Source organism: Macrobrachium nipponense, chromosome 9 (genome assembly GCF_015104395.2).
Source record: "Macrobrachium nipponense isolate FS-2020 chromosome 9, ASM1510439v2, whole genome shotgun sequence".
Lineage (NCBI taxonomy): Eukaryota > Metazoa > Arthropoda > Malacostraca > Decapoda > Palaemonidae > Macrobrachium > Macrobrachium nipponense.
The window spans coordinates 45,504,137-45,527,044 of NC_061110.1; the positions used below are offsets into that span (position 1 = coordinate 45,504,137).

Genomic DNA, 22,908 nt, shown 5'->3' on the forward strand with positions numbered 1-22,908 from the left:
ATGATAGAAAGAGTGAAAGTTGTAGTAGTAGTAGTGAAAGTTTGAATGAGGTAGAGGAGACAGAGGCTGAAACTATGTTCCTGAGAGAGGTTCCTTCGATTGAGAAATTTAATATTGGAAAGGGAAGAAATACAAAAAAGTTTTTTGATGGGTATGAGAAGTAATGTAGACAAAAGCATGGGGAGAGTGACAGTGTGTGGATGAAGCGACTGGGAGAGTTCTTAGACGGGCGGTTGAAAATGTGCTATAAGAGTATGTGTGAGGGTGAGCCAGGGTATGACTCGGTAAAAGCAAGAGTGATTGGGCAGGTGAAAAGAATGAAAAGGAGTGGTGTACAAGAAGGATGATGGATTTAAGTCTGTGACGAAAAGAAGGTATAGAGGCAATGCGTGCTGGTGTATCCCTTGTATCATATAACTTCCTTTCATTTTCACTATTAAAAGTGATATGCTGAAGTCTTGTATAATGTCATGACTGAAGCTGCTGCAATTTCCACATGAGCTTTTGTTTCTTCCTTAGGTCACTGCCAACTGTTTCAAGCTCCTGGGGTGAACCTGAGCAGTGATCGTCTGTAAAGTTCTGCCCACATGAAGATTATCATCCGCCTAGAGGTAAAGCTATTTCTAGTCCCTCTTCTGTACCTCCAGTAAACAAAGTTCTTAATTGTTCATCCTACCAAGAATGTCACAAATGCTTGGAGCCCATAAAAAAAGGTCTTGACCTTTAAAAACTCTGTATGGAAAAGCTGTTCCTATTCAGATTAACAACTCACCACTTTGAAGAGCTAGAAGAAGTTTGGTGGAGGAAGATGCCTTTGATAGAAGGCAGTGGAGAAGGCACATCAGGCAACCGACCCCTTAATGTAGGGATAACGGTGGGAAAGAAGAAGACTTGAAGAGCTAGATGCTCTCCTCACTGATTCCTGTCTTCATTCTGTGGTAAAGCAAAGGAACTTTTTGAGTTGATTAAAGTGTCATATAATTATCCTACAGCTTCCCAAAAGTTTTGGAACTTCTCAAACCCCAGATTCCTGTATCTTCCTCAGTTGCCTACGTCTGTCATAAACTTCACCTCTACATCTAGTGTCAGAAGCCTCTTATATAGACATACGTAGATGTAACACACTTAGGCTTTGGCTGCAGAAAGGGAAGCTGATACCCCTTGGCAAAAGGCATTGATGATTAAAGGCTTTACTGCTGTCTCCAAGTTCTGCAGTTTCTGGAAACAAGCCTTGAGTGAGTACATATTCTAGGAGGGACTAGCAACCAGCCACCACTGCTGAAACAAAAGGGAGCATGAAGAGCATGTGGCAGGAGGCATACTAACACCTATTGTAATAGGATGACAACTACTGGGGTAGCAGTGTGAAAGTGTGCATGCAGGCTGATAGGGCATCAGACAGAAAACTGTTAAACTGGATTAAACTTTGAGGTGAACATCAAAGCAGAGGGAATACTGCCCCTGTTTAAGCTGCCTGCCTGAAGGTCAGCCTGTTACGCACCACCTCCTTCGCATTTGTGACAAAATAATTCCTGGAGCAGTCATCCCTAATGGAGCTATCTCAGGTGTGGTGTGGTCTTCGAGTCTGAAAAAACTATGATTCCTTGTACCAACCGAGCCATATCTTGGGGATTCAGTTTGTCTGAACCCGCGACCACCGAGGTGGGACGCCAACACCATACCAACCACGCCACTGAGGCGCTTTGTCTGCTAGCTGGCTCCAGTATTGAAGAAAAATAAATTGCAGTAGTAGTAGTACTCAGCATGCTAATGCTCAAGAGATTCAGGAATCTGAGCTTCAAGAACTTGCATAGAAGATGGAGCCTGAGTTAAGTTCTTGAGGTCATGGGGTAGGGAGAGGTATGTTCTTCTGCCATGAATTAACAGGTTTTTGTGCTGATATGGGTGGTACAGTGGAAGTCATAGCTGTAGAAGGGCAGTTAGTATGAAGGATCAACATTTAGTTTCAGACAAAGGTAATGGGGCAGATCAATGGCTAAAGAAGTTGAAGATTTGAGTAAAAACCCTAGCAATGGATGCAACTCAGTGAGTGAAAAGTCAATAAACGACCATAACCAGACTTAAAAATGTGAAAATTCAACAAATGACCATAACTAGACTTGAATGGTTTACTGAATATTCAATGAAACCTCATGACGTAGGCAGAATAAGTGGTCTTACTGCCCTTTCCACGTTGGCAGCTGGATAGCATAACCAGAAACTAGCAGAGGCAGCATTGACAGCAGCTTATAGAAACTACTGGAGAAAGGTTGAGTCAAAGAGGTCATTGATTGAAATCTCATCTGGGAGTCAGGAGGTGCATAGAACAACCATCATACTGCAGACATTCCTGTTGGCAGGAGGAATATTGTTAACAGTCATGGCACAGATAGGAATGAAGAAAGTCCAATTTTCCTCTCAGTAGAACAATAATCACACGACACGAATACGGAAGGAGACAAACTGAGAGGAAGCCCACATTCATTCTAGTACTGATCAGTAGAATATAGGAAAATTTAAGTTGAAAACACAAAAGTAACACATTCAGAAATAGATGAAAATCACACAAAATTGCAGGACTCAAAGTTATAGGTAACTGAGCATATATGAGTATTGAGCCTCTTACATTCAACCTATAATACCCAAAATTAAAAGCTTAAGTAAACAATAAATGTGCAGTAACTAAGAAAAACCAACTGTTATGTCACATACCAACAATCCCAAAAAATACTGAATAAAAGTACAATAGTAAATTTTGCACTATTACAGAAATGTACATTAAAATGAAATTTTTCACAGTTACAGAAATTAAGCAAACTTATGATTGTAAAAACATATAAAAATTGAAAAATGGAGACATAAAAACAAACAAGTGACATTTTAAATGAAAATAAAAACTCTGCCAGATTATAGTGTTATTCCTGAAACTAACATACGCACAAAAAGTGAAATTGAAGTGAGCAATTGTGCCCTACGCTAATCTGAGAGCATGTGCCGTAGAGGCTTTGAAATTTTGGTTAGTGAAAGTTGGTGTGACTGGTATTTCCACATCTGCAGTATAATAAGGTTGTACAGTATATGATAATGGGATGTTGATGAAATGAACAATACTTAATAGTGAGACACTCATTACATGGCATTATTACAACTAAGCATTCAGAATTTGTATAAAGAAAGGTTGTTTGAATATAAGTTCATGGCAATTAATTCACTTGCCATATTTTTAAAGAGGACCATAATGAAATATACAACGATTTTTTAGCCTAAAAACTAAGGGAAAAAACAACATCAGGTTTCTTGTAAAATTATTTTATGTAAAATTTGTCAATAATAAAAATGTTCACATCCTTCAAATTACATTCTAAAATACTGCCAAAACATCAGGGTCGGCCTGTAGCTTCAGAAGTGTGACCTTAAAACAAACAAACAAAAAAAAAGGGAAAACAAAACTTACATATAATACAAACTTTACAATGATACAAAGGAATCATACAAATATTCAAGGAATTGAACTTAACTTGCAGAGAAGGGAGAAGAAGGGGAGAAGGAATTTTACATTCATAAAAACAAATAATTTGCTTTTATCAAGCAGCAGCTGCATCCTTATCCATATTGCATTGCATTGCAGTGGATGTAGTGTGGTATGAGAGGGCTTAACAATTTGTACAATGCTGATGCCATCGTCGGCCATTGAATCAACCAGTGCAGTGGGGCAGACTGAGCACCTTCCACATTGCATGACAACCTGTCCTCCTTTGTCACATATAACAGGAACAACTTCACTAGTTAAATATCAAAATCTCTCTTATTTTTCCACTCATATAACACATATACACAAGACAACAAGACTGATTGTTAGTTTAGTAAACCAATGATTGTACTTTGTTTCTGTAAAACACATCAAACGAAGTCTTAGCTGCACCTTCACACAGCACAGGTTATAGAAATTCCTTTACTTTAAAAAGTCACACTAGAGGGACATTACGAGTCCCAGAATAATCCACCACAGTCTAGACATATTACACGAAAGACTTTATTGTATGTGCATGAGGCCGGCTCACATCACTTGCTCTGCAAATCAATGCATCGTCATCATGATGAAGGATGTCACTCCTAACCAAGCCCTCCTGCACCACTATTATTCCACCACATCACTGCACTGGTATGAAATCTTTTTTTATTATTTTTTATTTTCAAGCAGTTAATAACAACCACTGAAGGACAGGTGAACAGAGCAAGAATCACTTACACTACAAAGCACCCCGGTAACAGTATCGAAACTACAAACTTACAAGTTGCCCTGAAAAGTGAGAACTGAGTGGACTGTGCGGGGCAGGGGGGCGACCCCACCACTGGACGGGCACACGGGTGGGTGGGGGGCGACCCTCACAACCCACCTTAGGTTCACTGGTCATGAGGGCGGGGAGGGTCTGTGGGGGAGGGGGCACGCCACCACCACCACCACCACACTTGAGCAGTATCACCACCACCGCCACAACCACCACCACTGACTACCAGCAGAGGAGGAGGGAGGGGTAGAGTTGCATAGTGGTGAGTGTGCTGGGCGGCAGCTGCTAGCACCAGGTCACCTGTGAGGTAGTTTTCCCCACGCCTCACTTGGGGTTAAATGGGAAGCCCTGACCAGGCATAGGCCCAGGACCAGTCATGCCTGGAGGTCCTCCAGGAGGCCCTGTGACTACAGGCCCTGGGCCACCTGGTCCTCCTATTGGCCCAGACATTGCCATACTAGGGCCCCCACGAGTATTGGTGGCATACAGCTGCTGCTGGAAGCTGTGGAACTGGGCGGCATAGGTAGGGTCTGCTGTAGTAGGCCCCATGAATGGATTATTCTTAAAGTTACCAGACTGACCCATAGATGGCGGAAGAGGCTGTGCTGTATCTGGTGCTCCACCCATACCTCCCCCCATGTTCATGTTTACAGGAGAAGTTTTAGGACCATACATGGGGCCTGATGCACTCATCATCTGATTAGGGCCACCAGGGTTTGGCCCAGGACCACCTGCCATAGGGCCACCACTCATGTTGGGACCTGGACCACCCATTGCATACATGTCACCACCCATTCCACCCATCATACTCTGAGGACTCGGGCCACGCATCATTGGACCCCCACCTCTAGGTCCCATCATTTGACCAGGTCCCATAGGTCCACCACCCATCATATTTGGGTTCATTCCCATTGGTCCATTTGGTCCCATCATGGGTCCACTAGGTCCACCCATGGGGCCATTTGGGCCCATCATTGGTCCACTGTGCCCACTCATTCCACCTCCCATGTGGCCACCCATTGGACCATTGGGACCCATTCCCATGGGACCAGTTGGACCACCCATAGGACCCCCGGGCCCTGACATTGGGAATGGCCCATTAGGTCCACTCATATTATTCATGTTGTTGTTCATATTCACCATAGGTCCATTAGGTCCAGCCATAGTGCACATAGGGCCCCCAGGCCCTCCCATCGGTGCCCCTGGACCATTCATAGGCCCAGGCATATGTCCACCCATTGGCCCACACGGTCCACTCATAGATATTGTTGACATTGGCACAGGGGGCCCACACATTGAGTTAGGAGTACTACTATTCGGGAACATTGGAGAACCGGGCACTTTGTTTTCATTAGGATTATTAAAACGTGGTAAGAAATCCAAGCTTGGTGGTGCTCTTGGGCCGTTGCCTGTGTTCTGAGGTCTAGCTGGTAAATATTGTATGGTATTAGGAGCACTGGGTTTAACTTGAACATTGGCACCAGGATAGGGGCCAGCCATAGAACAATTAGGAGCCGGAGGTCTCACCATGTTATTGGGACCTCCCATGCGAGGATTTGGCCCACTCATCATGGCCATGTTTGGAGAAGTGCCTCTTGGACCACCACCACCATTGTTTCCAACAGGAGATGTCATGGCACCATGCCCTTGTAACATGCCTGGACTAGATGATACTGGTGGCATTCCCATCATATTTCCAGAGCCATCCATCATATTCCCACCTGGTCCACCATGCATCCCGTGACCTGTAGTGACATTTGGCCCTGTTGGCATTACAGTTCCACCTGACACACATCCACTGTTTGGCATCGCAGGACCACCACCCAAGCAACTACCTGGGCCAGTAGGTGGAGCACCAGGACCAGCTGGAGCACCTGTCCCCAACATCGATCCTGTGCCAGAGGGCATAGTAGGAGTAGGAGCAGATGATACTGGTGGGGAGGAACCAGCTCCTCCTGATGTCAACTGCTGGCTCATCTGTGCCATGGATGAGATCGGATCAAATACCTTGCCAGGCCCTGGAGCTGACAGTGATCCTGGGGTACTACAATTAGGGTTAAGGGGCATGTTGGCTGCTGAAGGATTATGAAAATCACCACCTATATCCATTGATGTCATTTTTCCTGGTGACATAGAAAATCCACTACCCATTTTACCCATCATCTGATTGTTACTGCCACCAGATGCACCTCCTGCACCACCCGATGGCCCAGTGAAACGCGATCCCATGTTTGCCATGTCTCCAGGACCACCAGGTCCAGGTCCTGGCCCTGTTCCTGTTGTTGCTGATGCTGTTGCTGTTCCTGTTGCTCCTCCTGGTGTTCCTGTTGCAGTCTGGGTACTTCCTCCCCCAGACTGGAGTGGAGAAGCTCCTGGAAATCTTGGCATTGTATCAGGCCCACTTGGTGTAGTAGGACCACTGCACATATTACTAGGGGTTTTTGGAGATGGCACAGGAAATCTCGTATCCATAGATGGAGTCTTTGGGCCGCCCTGACCACTGACAGAGTTACTACTATTATTACTGTTATTATTATTATTACTATTATTATTATTGTTATTATTATTATTATTACTACTGCTGTTATTGCTACATGTATTAGTGGGAGTTGTGGTTGTTGAAGTGCTGGTTTGAGCTTGGGGTGAGGGGCCAGTGTATCGTTGCTGAGGTCCTTTATTTTCAGGTGTTGCTTGAGGAGTTTGTGGAGCTGAAGGTACAGCCATACCTGGTGATGGCACTGGGAATCTATCTGGAGTGTTTGGACCAGTAAATCGCGCATTGGCTTCTGATGAGGGTGTGAGTGGTGTGGTTGGACCACCTAAAGGAGTTGCTGGTCCAGACACACGGCTCCCATCTACACTTGTATCTCCCATACTGAAACAAAAATTAAGTTAATTATGTAATTTCAAAGCAGATAAGGTAAAAAAAAAAAAAACCCACATTTATGAATATGAAACATACTAACTGACAATTAAAGTAAAAAGAATAAAAAATACAGGTCTTCATTATCATTCTGTTTATGCTTCCCAAAACCAAAAAAGGCTAGCCCAGCCTTCATCAAATTTATAATAAATTTGGTCTTATGCAATTAGCAATGAAAATTATTTTTTTTTAATTATTTTTTTTTTTTTACAAAATATAAAAAATTAGTTAACACTTCAACACTTCCAGTTACTGAGAAATTTAGTGTTACCTGATAATACACATGTGAAAGTATATAGTAGACTGCTAAAACTATTTCAAAGTAATTACTTAATGTAAGTGCGTGCATAATCTACACACCTTCAGAAAATTCATTTCAATAATTTCCTAATCTAAAATTTCTACAGTTTGCTATCCTAGCAATCACTACATCTTCAATAAAAATGTCCACACAATATTATCACATTGATTTACCTGATATAACCAAAGATACAAGCTTTGCAATAAATTTTTTTTATTACAAGACAAAACTGTTCAATATAAACATTTAATGCTGTTTTATCCTTGAATAATGTAACCTTTGTGATTACAAAAAGGCTAATTATAAACAGGAAATTTAATATGGTTTGAATTAAAAAAATACCCTTTTTTCCTCGATGTCTTCTTAGTGCACTCTCAATACCTGTTCCAAAGGATTAAGTCAGTGATACTTTTATAGTAATTAACTTTAACCAAATACATACTAACAAAATCCAAAAAGTCCCTTTAAAAATTACCGACATGAAATAACTTACAATCAATCAATAATTTTGTTTCTCTGAAATTTGAAGAATAATGCACAACCTGAAAGGCCAAAATCCTTCATAAAATTGAAAAGTCATCCACATAATTTCAACATATATTTTAAATATTCAATCGAGGTCAAATGATCATAATTTCAGGTTTATAATATATTACCCCTGAACCATTAATTTTAGTCTTTCAAAGATGCTTCATAACACTTTCAGTACCTAAACACTGACTGACTAACAACTCCAAGAAATCCTCACAGGTCACAAGCATACCCCTCCAAAAATATAAAGATAAATTAATTTAGCTGTTTAAGATGAAGATTTTACTTTGGACATTCTACACCATTTAAATTCTAAACATGCCACTTTCTAGTGTGACACCTTTTGAAAGTAACTTCCTCTGAAGTAATTACAGGCAGCCCTCAGTTAACAGCTATCCGGTTTTACAGTGCTTGTCTAGCGACGCTGTTAACTGGATTTTCTATGCCAATCTCTGGTTAGCAGCGCTGATCTCTGGTTAACGGTGCCAATATTCAGTTAGCGGCGCCGTTAAGCAGGATTTTAGTACTGTTAACACAAGACTTTCAGTTAGCGGTGATTTTTGGTGATTTTTGGTTAGAATCATTGGCTGGGAATGGAACCCCTACTCTTAATCGAGGGCTGCCTATAGTAAAAGCTCCCACTTCCACAGCACTCCTAAGATAAGCTTAAACTTTCTACCCGACTCCATTACCTGATGACAAGTTTTCATAGAGTATAATGTTCAAAACGGGCACATTCATATGTAAAAATCCTTTATTTTATTCAGTTCTAACACAAATTACATTGTCTGTATAATGTATGTATATACTAGTACATATCTTTGAGGCATTACATGAATGTACATTTCCCACTTATTGAGTACTATACTGTATTTTCTTCTTGAAATGGTTTTAATAAGTCTTAGAACTATTAGGTGGAATAATCATAGCATTACAATAGCAATCTTCACACCTGCACTGTTATTGAATTAAAAGTCAAAACACTCAATAGCAGCTGTGTGCTATGTAAACTTACTGAAGTGACAACAGTTATATTCACATCTACCACATTCTAAGTCTAGAAAGCTAATTCTTTCACAAAAATCTTGGGACTTACTAAGGTACCTGCCTGAGTAACCACCCTTTGCAATAGAAAATACTCTATGATCCTACCAGTGGTTTACTACATCAAGTCAAAGTCTGTAAGGGGCTTCAATACTTGAAATAAACTAAACACTACCTAGAATTTTTGTAACAATTTTAAAAGTTCATATTACCAAGTCTGTTGAAGCCATCATTCTTAATATAAATGGATAGATATCTAAGCATCAGGATGCATCCATCCACATCGTATATGCATAATATGCTTTAGTTCCACCTCCCCCATCTTTTTTTTTTTTTTTTTTTTTACTTTTGGAATACTTACGGGGACATTATTTCAGAATCCCTAAGGCTGGTATTCGGCTGTTTCTGTATGGTTAATTCTTGACCTTCAAAACTACTGAGATATTGAATTTGTTGAGGGGAGGGAACAGGCATCAGGTTAGGTTCCTTTCCCCCTTGTTGCGCAGCATTTGATGGCTGATGTTTCTGCTGCGCAAAGTTTTGTAGTTGGCGTCCAAATGTTATATCTGAAACCAAGGTATTATTATTAACTGATAAAGTAAATAAACAAACTTGAAAAAAATTCTTAATCTATTAAATACTTCCTTTTACATGAAAGAAACCAACACCTCATTGTTGTACTCTGAACCTTATCAAATAATTGTGCTTAAAACAGGAACATAAAAAACAGGCAAGGGACCTAATATGTAACTGGAGTCCTTTCCTTTGGAAGCTGCAGCTTATCAAACTGCAGTTAGCTAAACTGACCTTGTAAGAAGGGAATACAGTAAGTAGTACTATATAGTAATGTTAAATAATTCAATTTAAATAATGTACCCTAACTAACCTTCTATTCATGGGACTTCATTTCAATGCATAATTCAAGATATCAAATATATAACAATGGCTGCACAATATCATCAAAATATGACAAATTTTTAATCAATTTGTATTTTTCATGACTAACAAACCTGAGGTTTTAACATTTGGATAAATATTCTGGGGCCAGCTGGAAACCGGTAAAGTTAAAAAATTGTGTACGCAATCTGTGCGTGGTCACGAGTCATGTGGAGCCACCCACATACCCCTCTTTAACCCTTGACCGAGTTAGTTATTCTTCCAACCCAAGTTAGTTGTTAGAGGGGTGAGGTGGGCCTTTATATATTAAGATCTCAGGTTTGTTAGTTATGAAAAATACAAATTGATTAAAAATTTGTCATATGTTCATATACAAAACAAACCCTCGGTCTTAACATTAGGATAGACTTACTTTTGGTGGGAGGTGAATACTAATAACCAACTGGAGGTTTGCCACCTTTAATCAGTTTTCTGAATTAACAGTATTCTAAGAAACAACTGACCAGTATTTCAGAATCTAAGATATGTATGAATATCATAGATTCTGACTTCTGGGTTTCTATAAAATGTCATAGTTCATTGTGTATCAGGAAGATAAGAATCTATCTGTTCTACTACCAAACCAACGATTCCACTTACGTAGGTTTGTTATCATTCCTGTCCCACTTGCTAAAGAGAGGAATGTCTTGCTACTGATAGGTAATTTACACTGATGATAACTAACAGTATGGCTACTTCCATCACCATTATCTTGTCCGTTCCGGCCTATGACGGTACTCTCTTCTTACTGCCCGTAAGTAAAGAAGGAGAAAGAAAATTGAAAAGGAAAGAGACCAGTTATCTCATCCATTTCAGTTTCATACCCTCATCTTAGACAGGATACTAACTGACCTGCCAAGGGTGCTGGATGAGTTACACCATTTGTTAAGCAGCCCCCAAAGGAACCATGGAACATGTGTTTAAGGACCTATGGGAAACATCCTTTGGAAAAAATGGATTGACATAACTATGAACCAATTCTCAAAATCCTATGAACAGACACCTTAATTTCCCAATACGAGTTCATTCTTCTAACGTCACGGGTTCTTGCCTTTCCAGCATCATCACTCTCATCTCTGTTGAATAGGAGTCTTTGGCACTTCTATCCTGACTCGGCCTGAACCAACAAAAAAGTCTTCGTCCAACCAGCATATCTAATGAGCATACAACTTTCTGACAGAACCTCACAATGAATTGTCCAAGGAACTGTGGGTAATCTCTATTTAGAAGAACGTGAAAGTGGTTTGACACAGCCATGAACCAACATTCTCCATCATTTGCAGATATGTTCTTAAATGTCAGAAAGGAACATTATTCCTCTGATGACATGCACTTCTGTATGCCTCAAATTGGTAATAGAGTTGATAATGAGGAGTAGGCTTGCCTAACAGCCTTAAATAATAAATACAGTGGTCCCCCCGTATTTGTGGGGGATGCGTACCAGACCCCCCCGTGAATAGTTAGAATCCGCGAATGTTTGGAACCCCTATAAAAACGGTAAAAACAGCCTATTTTGTTAGTTAAAACTCAAGAAAAACCACTAAAAATTTTCATACTTGGTTTTTTTAATAGCTTTATCACAAAAAGTGCATTGTATGATGAAATTGATAAAAAAAAAAAACCAGGAATTTGTGGATATTTCTCATAGAAAAATACCGCGAATGCGCAAATTTTCCGCGAATAATGCGGGGAAACGTTCCCGAGAGAAATCCGCGAATGCGTGAGTCCATGAATCCGGAGAACGCGAAAACAGGGGGGGTCCACTGTACATGGAAATTTCTGATCGCTCTTCCTTGACTTGGCTTGTGTTCACCTAACGTCTACCACATTTACATTCTAGTTGACAAGTCCTTTAAATAACCAAGGCGTGCTTTGACAAGTCAAGGCAGACACTCCTGAAGGTTGATAAAACAAAGCCCACGCCGTAATGAATACGAAAAAACAGAGGCAGATCTGTCATCATAACCCGTGAGATACTGGTTCCTTACCATGACTTCTGGGGCAAACTGGAAAAACTATTGGTCCCAACTACTTTTGAAATTATGTCAAAAGCCTGATTATGGGGTACTCTCACTTTACCAAGGTCAGCGGGAAAACATTTTCTCAAAGTCTAGACTCTAGTACTCCAGTGAGACTAATCAATTACAGAATATGTTCTCACGTAGTAGGTCTAAGTTTCCTATGTGAACAACCCAGCTCAAAGCTCTTTGAACCACAAAGATTACCTAGTGTGAAATGATGTCAACATTCCAGATGACCTAATTACTAGCCAGATCTGTATCCCCATACAGGTAAAAGCAGAAAGACTTTCCTCTGTTCTAAAGACAGATCCACAAGATCTTTGTCTACTGAACAGACACTCTTAAATGGAGAGAACCTCGTTTTAACAGCAATCACGGGAAAAGGCTTATTTTGTATACGTGGGACGAAGAACCTCTAAGTCATCTGACATCTGTGTTGTGGCTCTACCCACAAACTCTGAGATCTCTTAATTTGAAAGAGTAGTTTGAAAAAGGTGCTGGACAAAATCCAGACCTGAGATAACAATTCTACTGATTGGTGGTATCTCTCCTCATGAACCTGGCAGAGAAGGTTGTATTAAGATGAAACCTTATCAGTCACTCATCTTGGGTCCAACTCAAATGTTGGAACCCAGAAGCGGAAGAATAACAAGAAGGAAAGACTTGCATCTTTTCCCCTTGCATGTTTTGTTATTCTCAACACATGCAATTTTCCCAAAAAATGTGCGTCATCGAATCAGAAAATGTAGTTGTATAGTACTCTGGTACATCGAAAAAGCAAGAGTGGAAGAATCTCAGTGTCGGCCGAGGCAGTGATGTCATGGTGGTCGCCATGTTTGTGACGTCACTAAGCATCTTGGATGTGAAATCAGCACTTGATAGAATGTGTGAGGCTGCTGTTGTTATCCCTATCAATGTGATGTCAGCACTTGACAGAATGCATGAGGCTGCTGTTGTTATCCTTATAGGTACAGCAACATTAACCCAAAACGCTAAGATGTTGTACTACTATCTGTGTCTAAAGATGTCAAAATATTTGATATCATTCAATGAAGATCAGAGGTAGACAGGACATCCATAGCGAGGGGACCTGGAGAGAAGCGAGATGCCATAAAGCGAACCAACTGCCCATCAAGGGTTGGTACTCCTAATAAGCCTAACGTCGACCACACATCCACAATCAACAGACTCTACCTCTGTATCTGGAACAAAGAACAAGATGGCGATGCACACCCCGTCCCCTGCAGGGAAAGGGGTACAATTAATAAAAATTATTTCCCAAGATATGAACCCATAGATGAACTAGATGGGATATGAAATATCAAGTGGTACAGGTGGCGAAGCAACTGGATCTAAACATAACTTTCCTGCACCTATGACCTACAACACTTTGGATGAGACTCTGTGTACTCCAATGTTAAAAACATGAAGATACCAGGCATTTATCTGCTTCTTTGAGATCCAGAGAAATCTTATCGAAGCATGAGAAGTCTCCATGCTTGTACTGTCATCCGGAAATCTCATACACAAACAGATTCAGGGGGCAAACTAAACCGGCTTTAAAAGGACGGAAGCAAACCATGCCCTCTCTTAAAGGAGGTAAGAGAATAACTAACTACGTCACGGGTTAAAGAGGGGTATGTGGGTGGCTCCACATGGCTCGTGATCACGTACAGATGCCAATTTAGTCCCTTGTGTACACAATTTTTTAACTTTACCGGTTTCTGGGTGGCGCCAGACTATTTATCCTAATGCTAAGACCGAGGGTTTGTTTTGTATATGAACAAATATGATTTACAAAATGCAATAATTTCACTACTCCCACATAGTTCCTTATTGGACAAGTGGGTTACATGCTCGCCTGCCAATTTGGTAGTCCAAGTTAGCTTCCCCGCTCTGCCAACAAGGAATCACAGGAATTTATTTCAAGTAGTTAGAAATTTATTTCACTATATTTTGTGGTTTGGATCCCACAATAAGCTGTAGGTCCCATTGTTATAAGTACCCAATTGGTTCCTAGCCACGTAAAAATACCTAATCCTTCAGGCCAGCCCTAGGACAGCTGTTAGTCAGCTCAGTGGTCTAGTTAATTTTCTATGGCTAAAAAATTGGATGGGCTTCATCCCCAAATGAAGCTTCACAGTGCAAAAATACATCTTCCCATGAATCTGGTTCTATTTAGATAAAAAATGTCAATACCGCCAAGTTTCACTTAAAATTGGTGTGCATGTCAACAACCAAAGATTATGAATAAAAAATATACACAGAATGCTTGTTGAAACAGAAGCAGTTACTGTTAGGAGATATATATATATATATATATATATATATATATATATATATATATATATATATATATATATATATATATATATATATATATATATATATATATATATATATATAGATATAATATATATATATATATATATATATAGATATATATATATATAGATATACATATAGATATTACTATAGATTATATATATATATGATAGTATATATATATATATATATAATATATATATATATATATATATATATATATATATATATATATATATATATATATATATATATATATATATATATATATTATATAATTAACCTCTACCTATATTTCCAATAGTGAACTTCACTTTTATTACATATAGTTAATAAACAAAAAACTCCAACAAAAGTAGCTGAGTTTATTGGCTTTGAAAATTCTGAAGGTTTAACCCCAGGTCTAAATGCATTCACAATTTCCTTAAATATTCAATATATATGCATATTAATAGTGTTCTTTGATAAATTACTATTTTCTGACATCTGCCATGTGCTTACACAAGTGAAACAAACTTACCTGGCTGAGGTGTATGTGGCTGCTGATCCTTTTGTGTTAGAGAGGGACTGGTTATTGGTGGACCACTTACAGGGGTTGAAGGGTTGCTAGGATTAAGTGGTCTTGGTGAATCAACTGGGCCGCTCATCCTCATACCCGGCCCTCCTCCTGGACCACCACCTGGCATTCGCGGCGATGTCATGGCACACATGGACGGTGAGCCAGGAGAAGACAATGGCCCATTACCCATTGGACGAGGTCCTTGGTATGGTGGAGGTGGACCCTGCATGCGGGAACCAGGCGCCATTGGACGCATGCCACCAGGACCCATTCCACCACTCATTGTTCCAGGCATCATTGGTCCACCAACCATATGATTGCCCATGCCCATTGGACCACCTGGCCCCATACCCATTGGGCCACCAGGTCCCATTGGACCATTAGGACCCATATGTCCATTAGGACCCATGGGTCCGTTCGGACCCATATGCCCATTAGGACCCATATGCCCATTTGGACCCATAGGACCATTTGGACCCATAGGACCATTTGGACCCATTGGACCATTTGGACCCATTGGACCATTTGGACCCATTGGGCCATTAGGACCCATGGGACCACCTGGACCCATAGGACCCCCAGGACCCATAGGTCCTCCTGGACCCATGGGACCATTAGGTCCCATTGGACCTCCAGGACCCATGGGGCCACCAGGTCCCATAGGACCTCCAGGACCCATAGGACCACCTGGACCCATAGGTCCCATGGGTCCCATAGGACCCATGGTATTGTCTGGGCAACCGGATCCTTTCTTCCTCTTACTTTCAAAGAATTCAGCTTGTAATCTTTGCCATTCCACCTGAGCTGCAGCATTGGGACCTCCCATCATCATTGACTGTGGACCTCCTGGCCCCATCCTCATGCCAGGACCCATAGGACCACCCATCATATTTGCCTGTGATGTCATCATGTGGTTCTGCCCCATCATTGGTCCACTTTGGGACATCATAGAATTTGGCCCTCCAGGACCCATCATACCTGGTGACATCCCCATTCCTGATCCAGGTCCCATTCCTGACCCTGGTCCTGGACCCATTCCACCTTGTGGACCCATGCCAGGGCCTGGACCCATGCTGGTATTTGGCATACCTGGACTAGGCCCCATTCCTGGACTTGGACCCATTCCTGGTGAAGGCCCCATACTTGGACTAGGCCCCATTCCAGGAGAAGGTCCCATTCCTGTAACTGGAGAAGGGCCCATGCATGATACAGGTGTGCTCTGTGAACATGGAGGACCTGACTGGGATGACACTGCAGTAGATTGACTCTGAGAACACGGTAACATATTAGATCCTCCTGAACTGGTAGAGCATGCTGGCTGACCCCCAGGGTGCCCTGCTTCACTCTGGCTAGGAGAATGTAGTTCTGGTAACAACAATGCCTGCATTTGACGTAACCTAGCCATCTGCTCCTCTCTATGTTGTCGTTGCTCCGGGGTTAAGTGATCATCAGGCACCTTCACACCAGCTGGGGCACCTACAGTACAAAATCATTAAAAAAAATTAATTTATCACCCCAATTGTTTATAAACCTTTTTCAACATTTACGCCCTGGCATAAAATTTAACAGTAGTACTGTAACGTAATTTGTGTATACATTCCAGCTTTGAAATATGTTTATTATTGTAATAAACATATATACAGTATAAATAATCTTCTTTTTCTCACTATATAAACAAATATCCTGAACTATGAGAAACATTTATATATTCAAGCTCCATGCAAAATTTAAACCACACTTTTACTTGAAGCTACTTGCCAAAACAGCACTCAAAACATTTCCACAGCCTACCGCTTTAGACTGAAAATGATTTATACAGCACTTTTCCAGTGACTTTTACTGATACTATAGTAAAAAATATTCCTAAATCACAGAAAATTCATGTTATATTACTGTTAGAGTTCAAATGCTGATAAATGATTTGAAATATCACAAGGTCTTACTGAAATACTAGGAAAAACATTTTGCAGCTGTCGTGGTAAAGTCAAACTTCTGACTGAATTATATTTATAGTATGTTATTATGCTAAGCTGTATTGTTTCCCACTAATATTATTTCAGCATCAAACAGAAAAAAGTGCAAAATACATATATATCACACATTTCCTAGTGGCACCCCACCAAAGAAATTACCAATGCTTCAACTGATTGCTATTTTGTAGGGTTGAATCTATCAACCAATATTACTGTATACACTCATGTAACACGCGATCTCGCATATCATGTGACCCCCAAATTTTCACCCTTAAAGAATGATTTTATCATGTATCTCACGTATCATGTGAGTTAAATTTATGAGACCAAATAACAAAAGGTTAACCTCTTTCCCTCATCTTTATCTATTCCATTTTTTAGTTAAACTAACCCCTTTTCCTCCATTTCTTTATCTATCCCATCTTCTAGTTAAGTTTAAAAAGCTAAAAGAAATCCCAAAAATATTGTTGGTAATGTTATACTTGTGTAAACGCATACAGCCAGAAACGGCCAATTTGCTTTGAACAACCTAAACTGATAACAACAGTGTTTTTGCTTGGATTTCAACCATCGTACGATACTAAAAAATTACCGTTGTGTTACAAATGACGTTAAGGAGAATAGGACTGATATATTTTTACATTACTATATCCTTACTCGCTATGGAGAAAAGATCGGCAAGGGCATATACTGCTAAATTTAACCTGTAAGTTTTAGCTGATGCTGAGGAAAGACTGTTGATTTGCCAACAACTATTATCATGCATCAGCAACGTGGATGAAACTTGCAAACTTCGGTATAGTACCATCAAACTTGACCGTACACAATATTTGAGAAAAACATGTTTTTATCAAAACTATTGGGCATGAAAGAACACATTTCACTGTTTTCACTCCAATAAAGATAAATATGTAAAGCTGTAGTATTCTGATGAGATCAAGTGAAAAATATCTAACAGAATCTGTTGATTTTTGTTTACACAGTAAACATGCCCTCAGTACCATCTACTAACGAAAAAAATAACTAAATTTCGTTCACACACGATACATATTTAAGTGATATTTCGACTTGAAAATGCTTTGTATAACGTAAAATAACCTTGTCCCATATAAATAGAATATCTTGAGATTCACTTGCGCTAACTAGAAGCAAGAAAGTCGCTCTGATTTGAGTTCAATACAGCAAAACAAACTTACATCGCAATCGCCCTCGGCTGATTTCCAAACCAAAACACTGATTGTTAAGTTTGTATTTTATATTACAAACAAATAGTAATATGAAAATACACATATTATTGGATGCAGTGAAGTAAAGCATAACTTTTTAAAAGATCCATGGAAAAGATGCATATTCATTGTTTGTATTTTATCATACAATACTAATATGTGGTTATTACATACTTTAATTTTATATCTCGAGTATGATGCAACCCCCTTAAAATTAACTCCAAAATTAGGTCTTCAAAAGTTGCATGATACGCGAGTATATATGGTAGACAACATTCTACTGATGTTGCCAGTGCATTATAGTACTAAAATATGTGGCAGGACGCATTTTTACTATTCTTCATCTTTTACTACCAGGGAATATGGTTAAAACAAGAACTTTCTAAAGAAAAATAACTTGGTATTTAACAATATCAGCTTTAGTTTTCGTAACATTTTTATCATACTTTTTGTACAACAGAAAATGCAGCTTATCAAATACACTGATTACTGATTAAAGTATCTGATAATTGTTTTTATATAACAAATGGTAGTGGTACAAATCCCCAAAATGGAAATTCAAGTTCTTTTACATTATACTGACAAAATGTGTATGAAAAAATGCTGCTGCTGTAGCACAAAATACTAAAAACTACACTAATATTATACTGGAATTAAATAAAGGACATACTTATTAGCATACCTGGCATTCTCTGCCCAGGTCCATTTGGACCCATCATAGGTCCCATCATGTGAGGACCAGGTCCTCCTGACATTGCACCAGGCCCACCAGGACCCATCATACCAGGCCCTCTAGGTCCCATCATTCCTGCTCCTCCATTGGGGCCAGGACCCATCATTCCTGGACTAGTCATACCACCTCCGCCAGGGCCCATCATACTCGGTCCACCATCAACCCCCTGTTAATAAAATTTGGAAAGGATTAGTTAAAATAAAATATCCAGGCCATGTTAACCAGAAACAATGCAATTCCTATTATAAAGATGTAAAAACCATGCTAACCATAAAACTCTATACATAAAAGCTTACTTCAGAATTTCTTCTGCTATTCTAGTTGAAAATCCATGAAGAAAAATATTAACATATAAGGGAAAAGTAAAAACAGGTGTATGCTGCAGCTGTTAATATATAGTTAAATATAAAAGAGTGAAAGCAGAACTTTACCTGACATCCAGGCCCACTGACCATTGGACCCATTTCTCCCATCTGACCTGGCCCCATAGGTCCACCAGGACACATAGGACCGCCAGGGCCCATAGGTCCATTGGGCATCATGGGACCATTAGGGCCCATTGGACCTTTCATAGCTCCTTTATTGCCTTTCATGGCAAATGTATTAAGCCAGTGGGCTTGATTCTGACGGACAAACTGTGTCGTTTTCAAAGGGTGTTTCTGCAAATTGTAAATATGGTTTACATTATTGGAAGACTTAAAATTTTTAAAGCTTTAAAGTTCTAACTCTGGAAAAATTTTATACTGGAAGATGAGCTATACAGTAATTAAGAAAAGACAAGACAACTGTACCATTATTGCTAAACTACCAGTAATGAGCTATATATTTCTACAGTACTAAACTTTATTTTTTAAAATCCATCAATCATGTATATGCTTACTATTATATCCCAGGTTCACAGTCTTTTGTCTCAATACTTATGCATGATCTGGATCCTCAGGCATGAGTCACCTACCTTACTTCATTGAAACTACATGCAAGATAGTAAGTCTTGGTGCTGAGGGAAAGCTCTTCACTATATGACCAATGGTTTATATGAAAAACTTCTGTGGTATAAAAAGTTTATTTCATGACAACTCCATCAATCTGTTATTGTATGTTTCCTCTGTTTTCGTACACTCAGAAACGCTCCATCGAGGCCCAGCGCGAGATCAGGCCCAATATCGAGCGCCCAAACAAAGCATCCCATCTTTCCTGACCCATTCTGCTTTTGTGTTCGTTGTTTTTTGAGCATTTTTATTAGTACAACTGCTAAATAAGCCGTAATGGGGCCAAAGAAAGTTCCAAGTGCTAGCCCTCTGTAAAAGGGGTGAGAAACACTATAGAATTTAAGAAAGAACTCATAGCAAAGACCTGGAGAAAGTTGCATGCTGATCTCGGTAAGAAACTGCCAACAATAAGAGCTGCTGCTAGTGAATTTAAGGTCAGCAGAGGCTGCTTTGAGAAATTCAGAAAATGAATGGGCATACATAATGTGCCTACTTCAGGGATTAAGACGTTTGCAAAGTGGAATGATGTGAAAATTTTGTGAAGAATTATCATCCCAACAAAGAAATTGTAATCCATGTCTCCAACATGTTGAATGACAATGCCGCGTTTAACTTTTGGCAAATTTTAAAGAAATGCCAGAAACAAATGTCTCTGGACAGTTTTGTTGTGACAGTAAAAACGAAGAGAAGTAACCCCGATAGGCCATAGATACCTGAAGTCCTTGTGGAGGGAGATTCCCCTTCGAAACAATAACCTCTCCTCCTCCCTCTCCCCTCCTCTCCGTCTCCCATACATCAACAAGTGTTTTCCATAAAGGTAAAGACTGATGTTAAATGTTCACTTATTCATTTATATTTATTTCTCATAGCTTTCTGTATGTAAAACTGTGTTTATTCCCTATATAATGTATATTTTGTTAATATTTTTGGGGGTCTGGAACACATTAATTGTATTTACATTATTCCTTATGGGAATTATTATTTTGGTTCTCGTACGTTTCAGATTTTGTGGGAGTTTCTGAAACAGATTATGTATGAAAACCGAGGTTCCACTGTATCTGTGTTATGCCTCTGGGATCCAAAAGGTCACTTATGGGCTAGAATGAGTCAGGAAAAAAGTCTCTGGTTGCTCAATGGTTTGTGTACTGTAAAATCCACTCCAGAGTATGTAAAGAAAGGAGTTTGTATCAGTTAAATGTTTTTCAGATTTAGAAAAGTAGTATACTGACCATCTTCACAAAATTTAGTGGCCCATTTCCTAGGACAGATCACAAATGAAAGGTGGGAATGAGTTATGAGAAAGTGGAAGATTAGCTCCACTTCATATCGCAGCCCAGACTGATAAGTCTAACCATTTGAGAAACATTTCTCAAATTGAGAGAGAGAGAGAGAGAGAGAGAGAGAGAGAGAGAGAGAGATTCGAGGGGAGAGAGAGAGAGAGACGATAGAGAGAGTTGAAGAGAGGAGTAGAGAGGAGATAATGAAGGGAAAGAGAAGAGAGAAGAGCGAGAGAGAGAGAGAGAGAGAGAGAAAATGCCAAACAGGTACCTGAAGATCCTTGTTCTGCTTGGCTGTCAGTCATATTATAGCAGGCTTTTCATTGAACTTACAATTGCTCTTAAAATAGGGATAGCAGAGTTCTCACCACTCTAGTCTAGACTTTTAAAGATTAAGCCTGATAGTTATTATTGCCCAAGAGCTAGAGGCTCTACTCATTATTGTGGACAAGAAAAGAAAGGAAATAACAGTCTTGGTTACTTGCTGTTTGGGTTATCACTATTAAGTCATGAGCAAATGGCAGTTCCACTGATAACCATTCTCTAGTAGATTACCTTCCAGACAGTGCATGAATTTCAGACTCCTCTCAAAGATGCAAACACCATCTAAAAAAATAAAACCTGTCTTCAGTATTAAGTCCAGCAAAAATGCTTCCTGAATAACTTATAAGATTCTTCATCTGGACAAAGGAGAGGTCCACTTGGGTGGTTTGAGCAACCCCTGAGGAACCCACACTGAGCCCACAAACTAACTACCCTGGTAGATGTTGCTGGTTGAAGTTCTGCAAGATCTTGAGAAGGCTTTGGCTGTCTTTTTGAAAAACCTCTACTCCTGAGGGCTTGCTAGACAACCTTGCTGTGGATTGCGAAAGAACAATTGCTCGAGAAGCTTTTTTTTGGTTCGCTGACTCCCAAGATCGTCCCCCAGTCTAAGATCATGTGTTGCCAAGAATTTTTAAGTATGCTGCCATCATCAGGTTGTCAGTCACCACACCTACAGTTCTTCTTGTTTAAAGGAGAACAAATGCCAGAAAGCTTAATCTTGATACACTATCCAGTCCAGCAACAAGACCCTGTAGCAGGCCTTTACTAAAAGGCATGCCGAGTCCTTCAGGATCTCCTCCAAGACTAGAATCAAGTAATCTTTAAGCAATCGCTGATGACCATGACTTTGATCCTAAATGATTCCAACCTGAAGCAGGTGTATGGAACCAGTTTCTCAATAACAAAAGTGTCAAATCAGGAATTGACATAACTTTGCTGGAGGATTTGAAGTTCACCTGAACCAACCCGACACACCAGGTATAAATGGTTTTTCAATGACACAAGGTGCCTGATCAAGTTTTACCTTTACTTAGTTGAAGACTTTGGATTTTACCAAACTGATATACAGTAGACCCTTGACTCACGAACACAATTCCGTTCCTAGACCGCTTGGTCGGTTGTTTCCCAAATTGTTCGGTGACTCGGCGAGCTAAATTTCCCCAAATAAGGTTTAAATGGGAATAATAATTTAATTGGTTTCTCGACCCCTAACGAACCCAATATATATTATGTATATTTTGGCCTTATTTTACCAACAGATAATGGTAAAAGTCAGTGTAAAAAACCTTAATATATCTAATAATATAATTTAAAATGGTAAAACTAACACTATTAAAAACGTTTTGTAAAAGTTGAACACTTACTATGAACTGGCGAGGACTTCTGGCTTGGGTACGGACAAGAGAAGAGGAGGGTGGGGTGGGTGGGGAGGAGGTTATGTGGCGGGAAGGAAGACC

General features: G+C 39.8%; 1 protein-coding gene across 6 annotated transcripts in view; it reads right to left on the bottom strand.

Annotated features, from left to right (window-relative positions):
* Positions 1-3,293: 3,293 nt before the first annotated feature.
* The window catches only part of LOC135217915 (collagen alpha-1(I) chain-like), a 494,010-nt gene continuing 474,395 nt past the window's right edge, over positions 3,294-22,908 (bottom strand). For 5 of the 6 annotated variants that reach the window (XM_064254000.1, XM_064253995.1, XM_064253997.1 and 2 more), the window contains 5 exons: positions 19,293-19,520; positions 18,799-19,027; positions 14,891-16,405; positions 9,450-9,654; positions 3,294-7,164 (listed from right to left, as the gene is read on the bottom strand). In XM_064254000.1, the coding sequence (XP_064110070.1) occupies positions 4,614-7,164; positions 9,450-9,654; positions 14,891-16,405; positions 18,799-19,027; positions 19,293-19,520 (4,728 nt within the window). In that variant the 3' untranslated portion in view covers positions 3,294-4,613. The remainder of the gene's footprint in view (positions 7,165-9,449; positions 9,655-14,890; positions 16,406-18,798; positions 19,028-19,292; positions 19,521-22,908) is intronic. The other variant, XM_064253999.1, reaches the window with a different exon arrangement.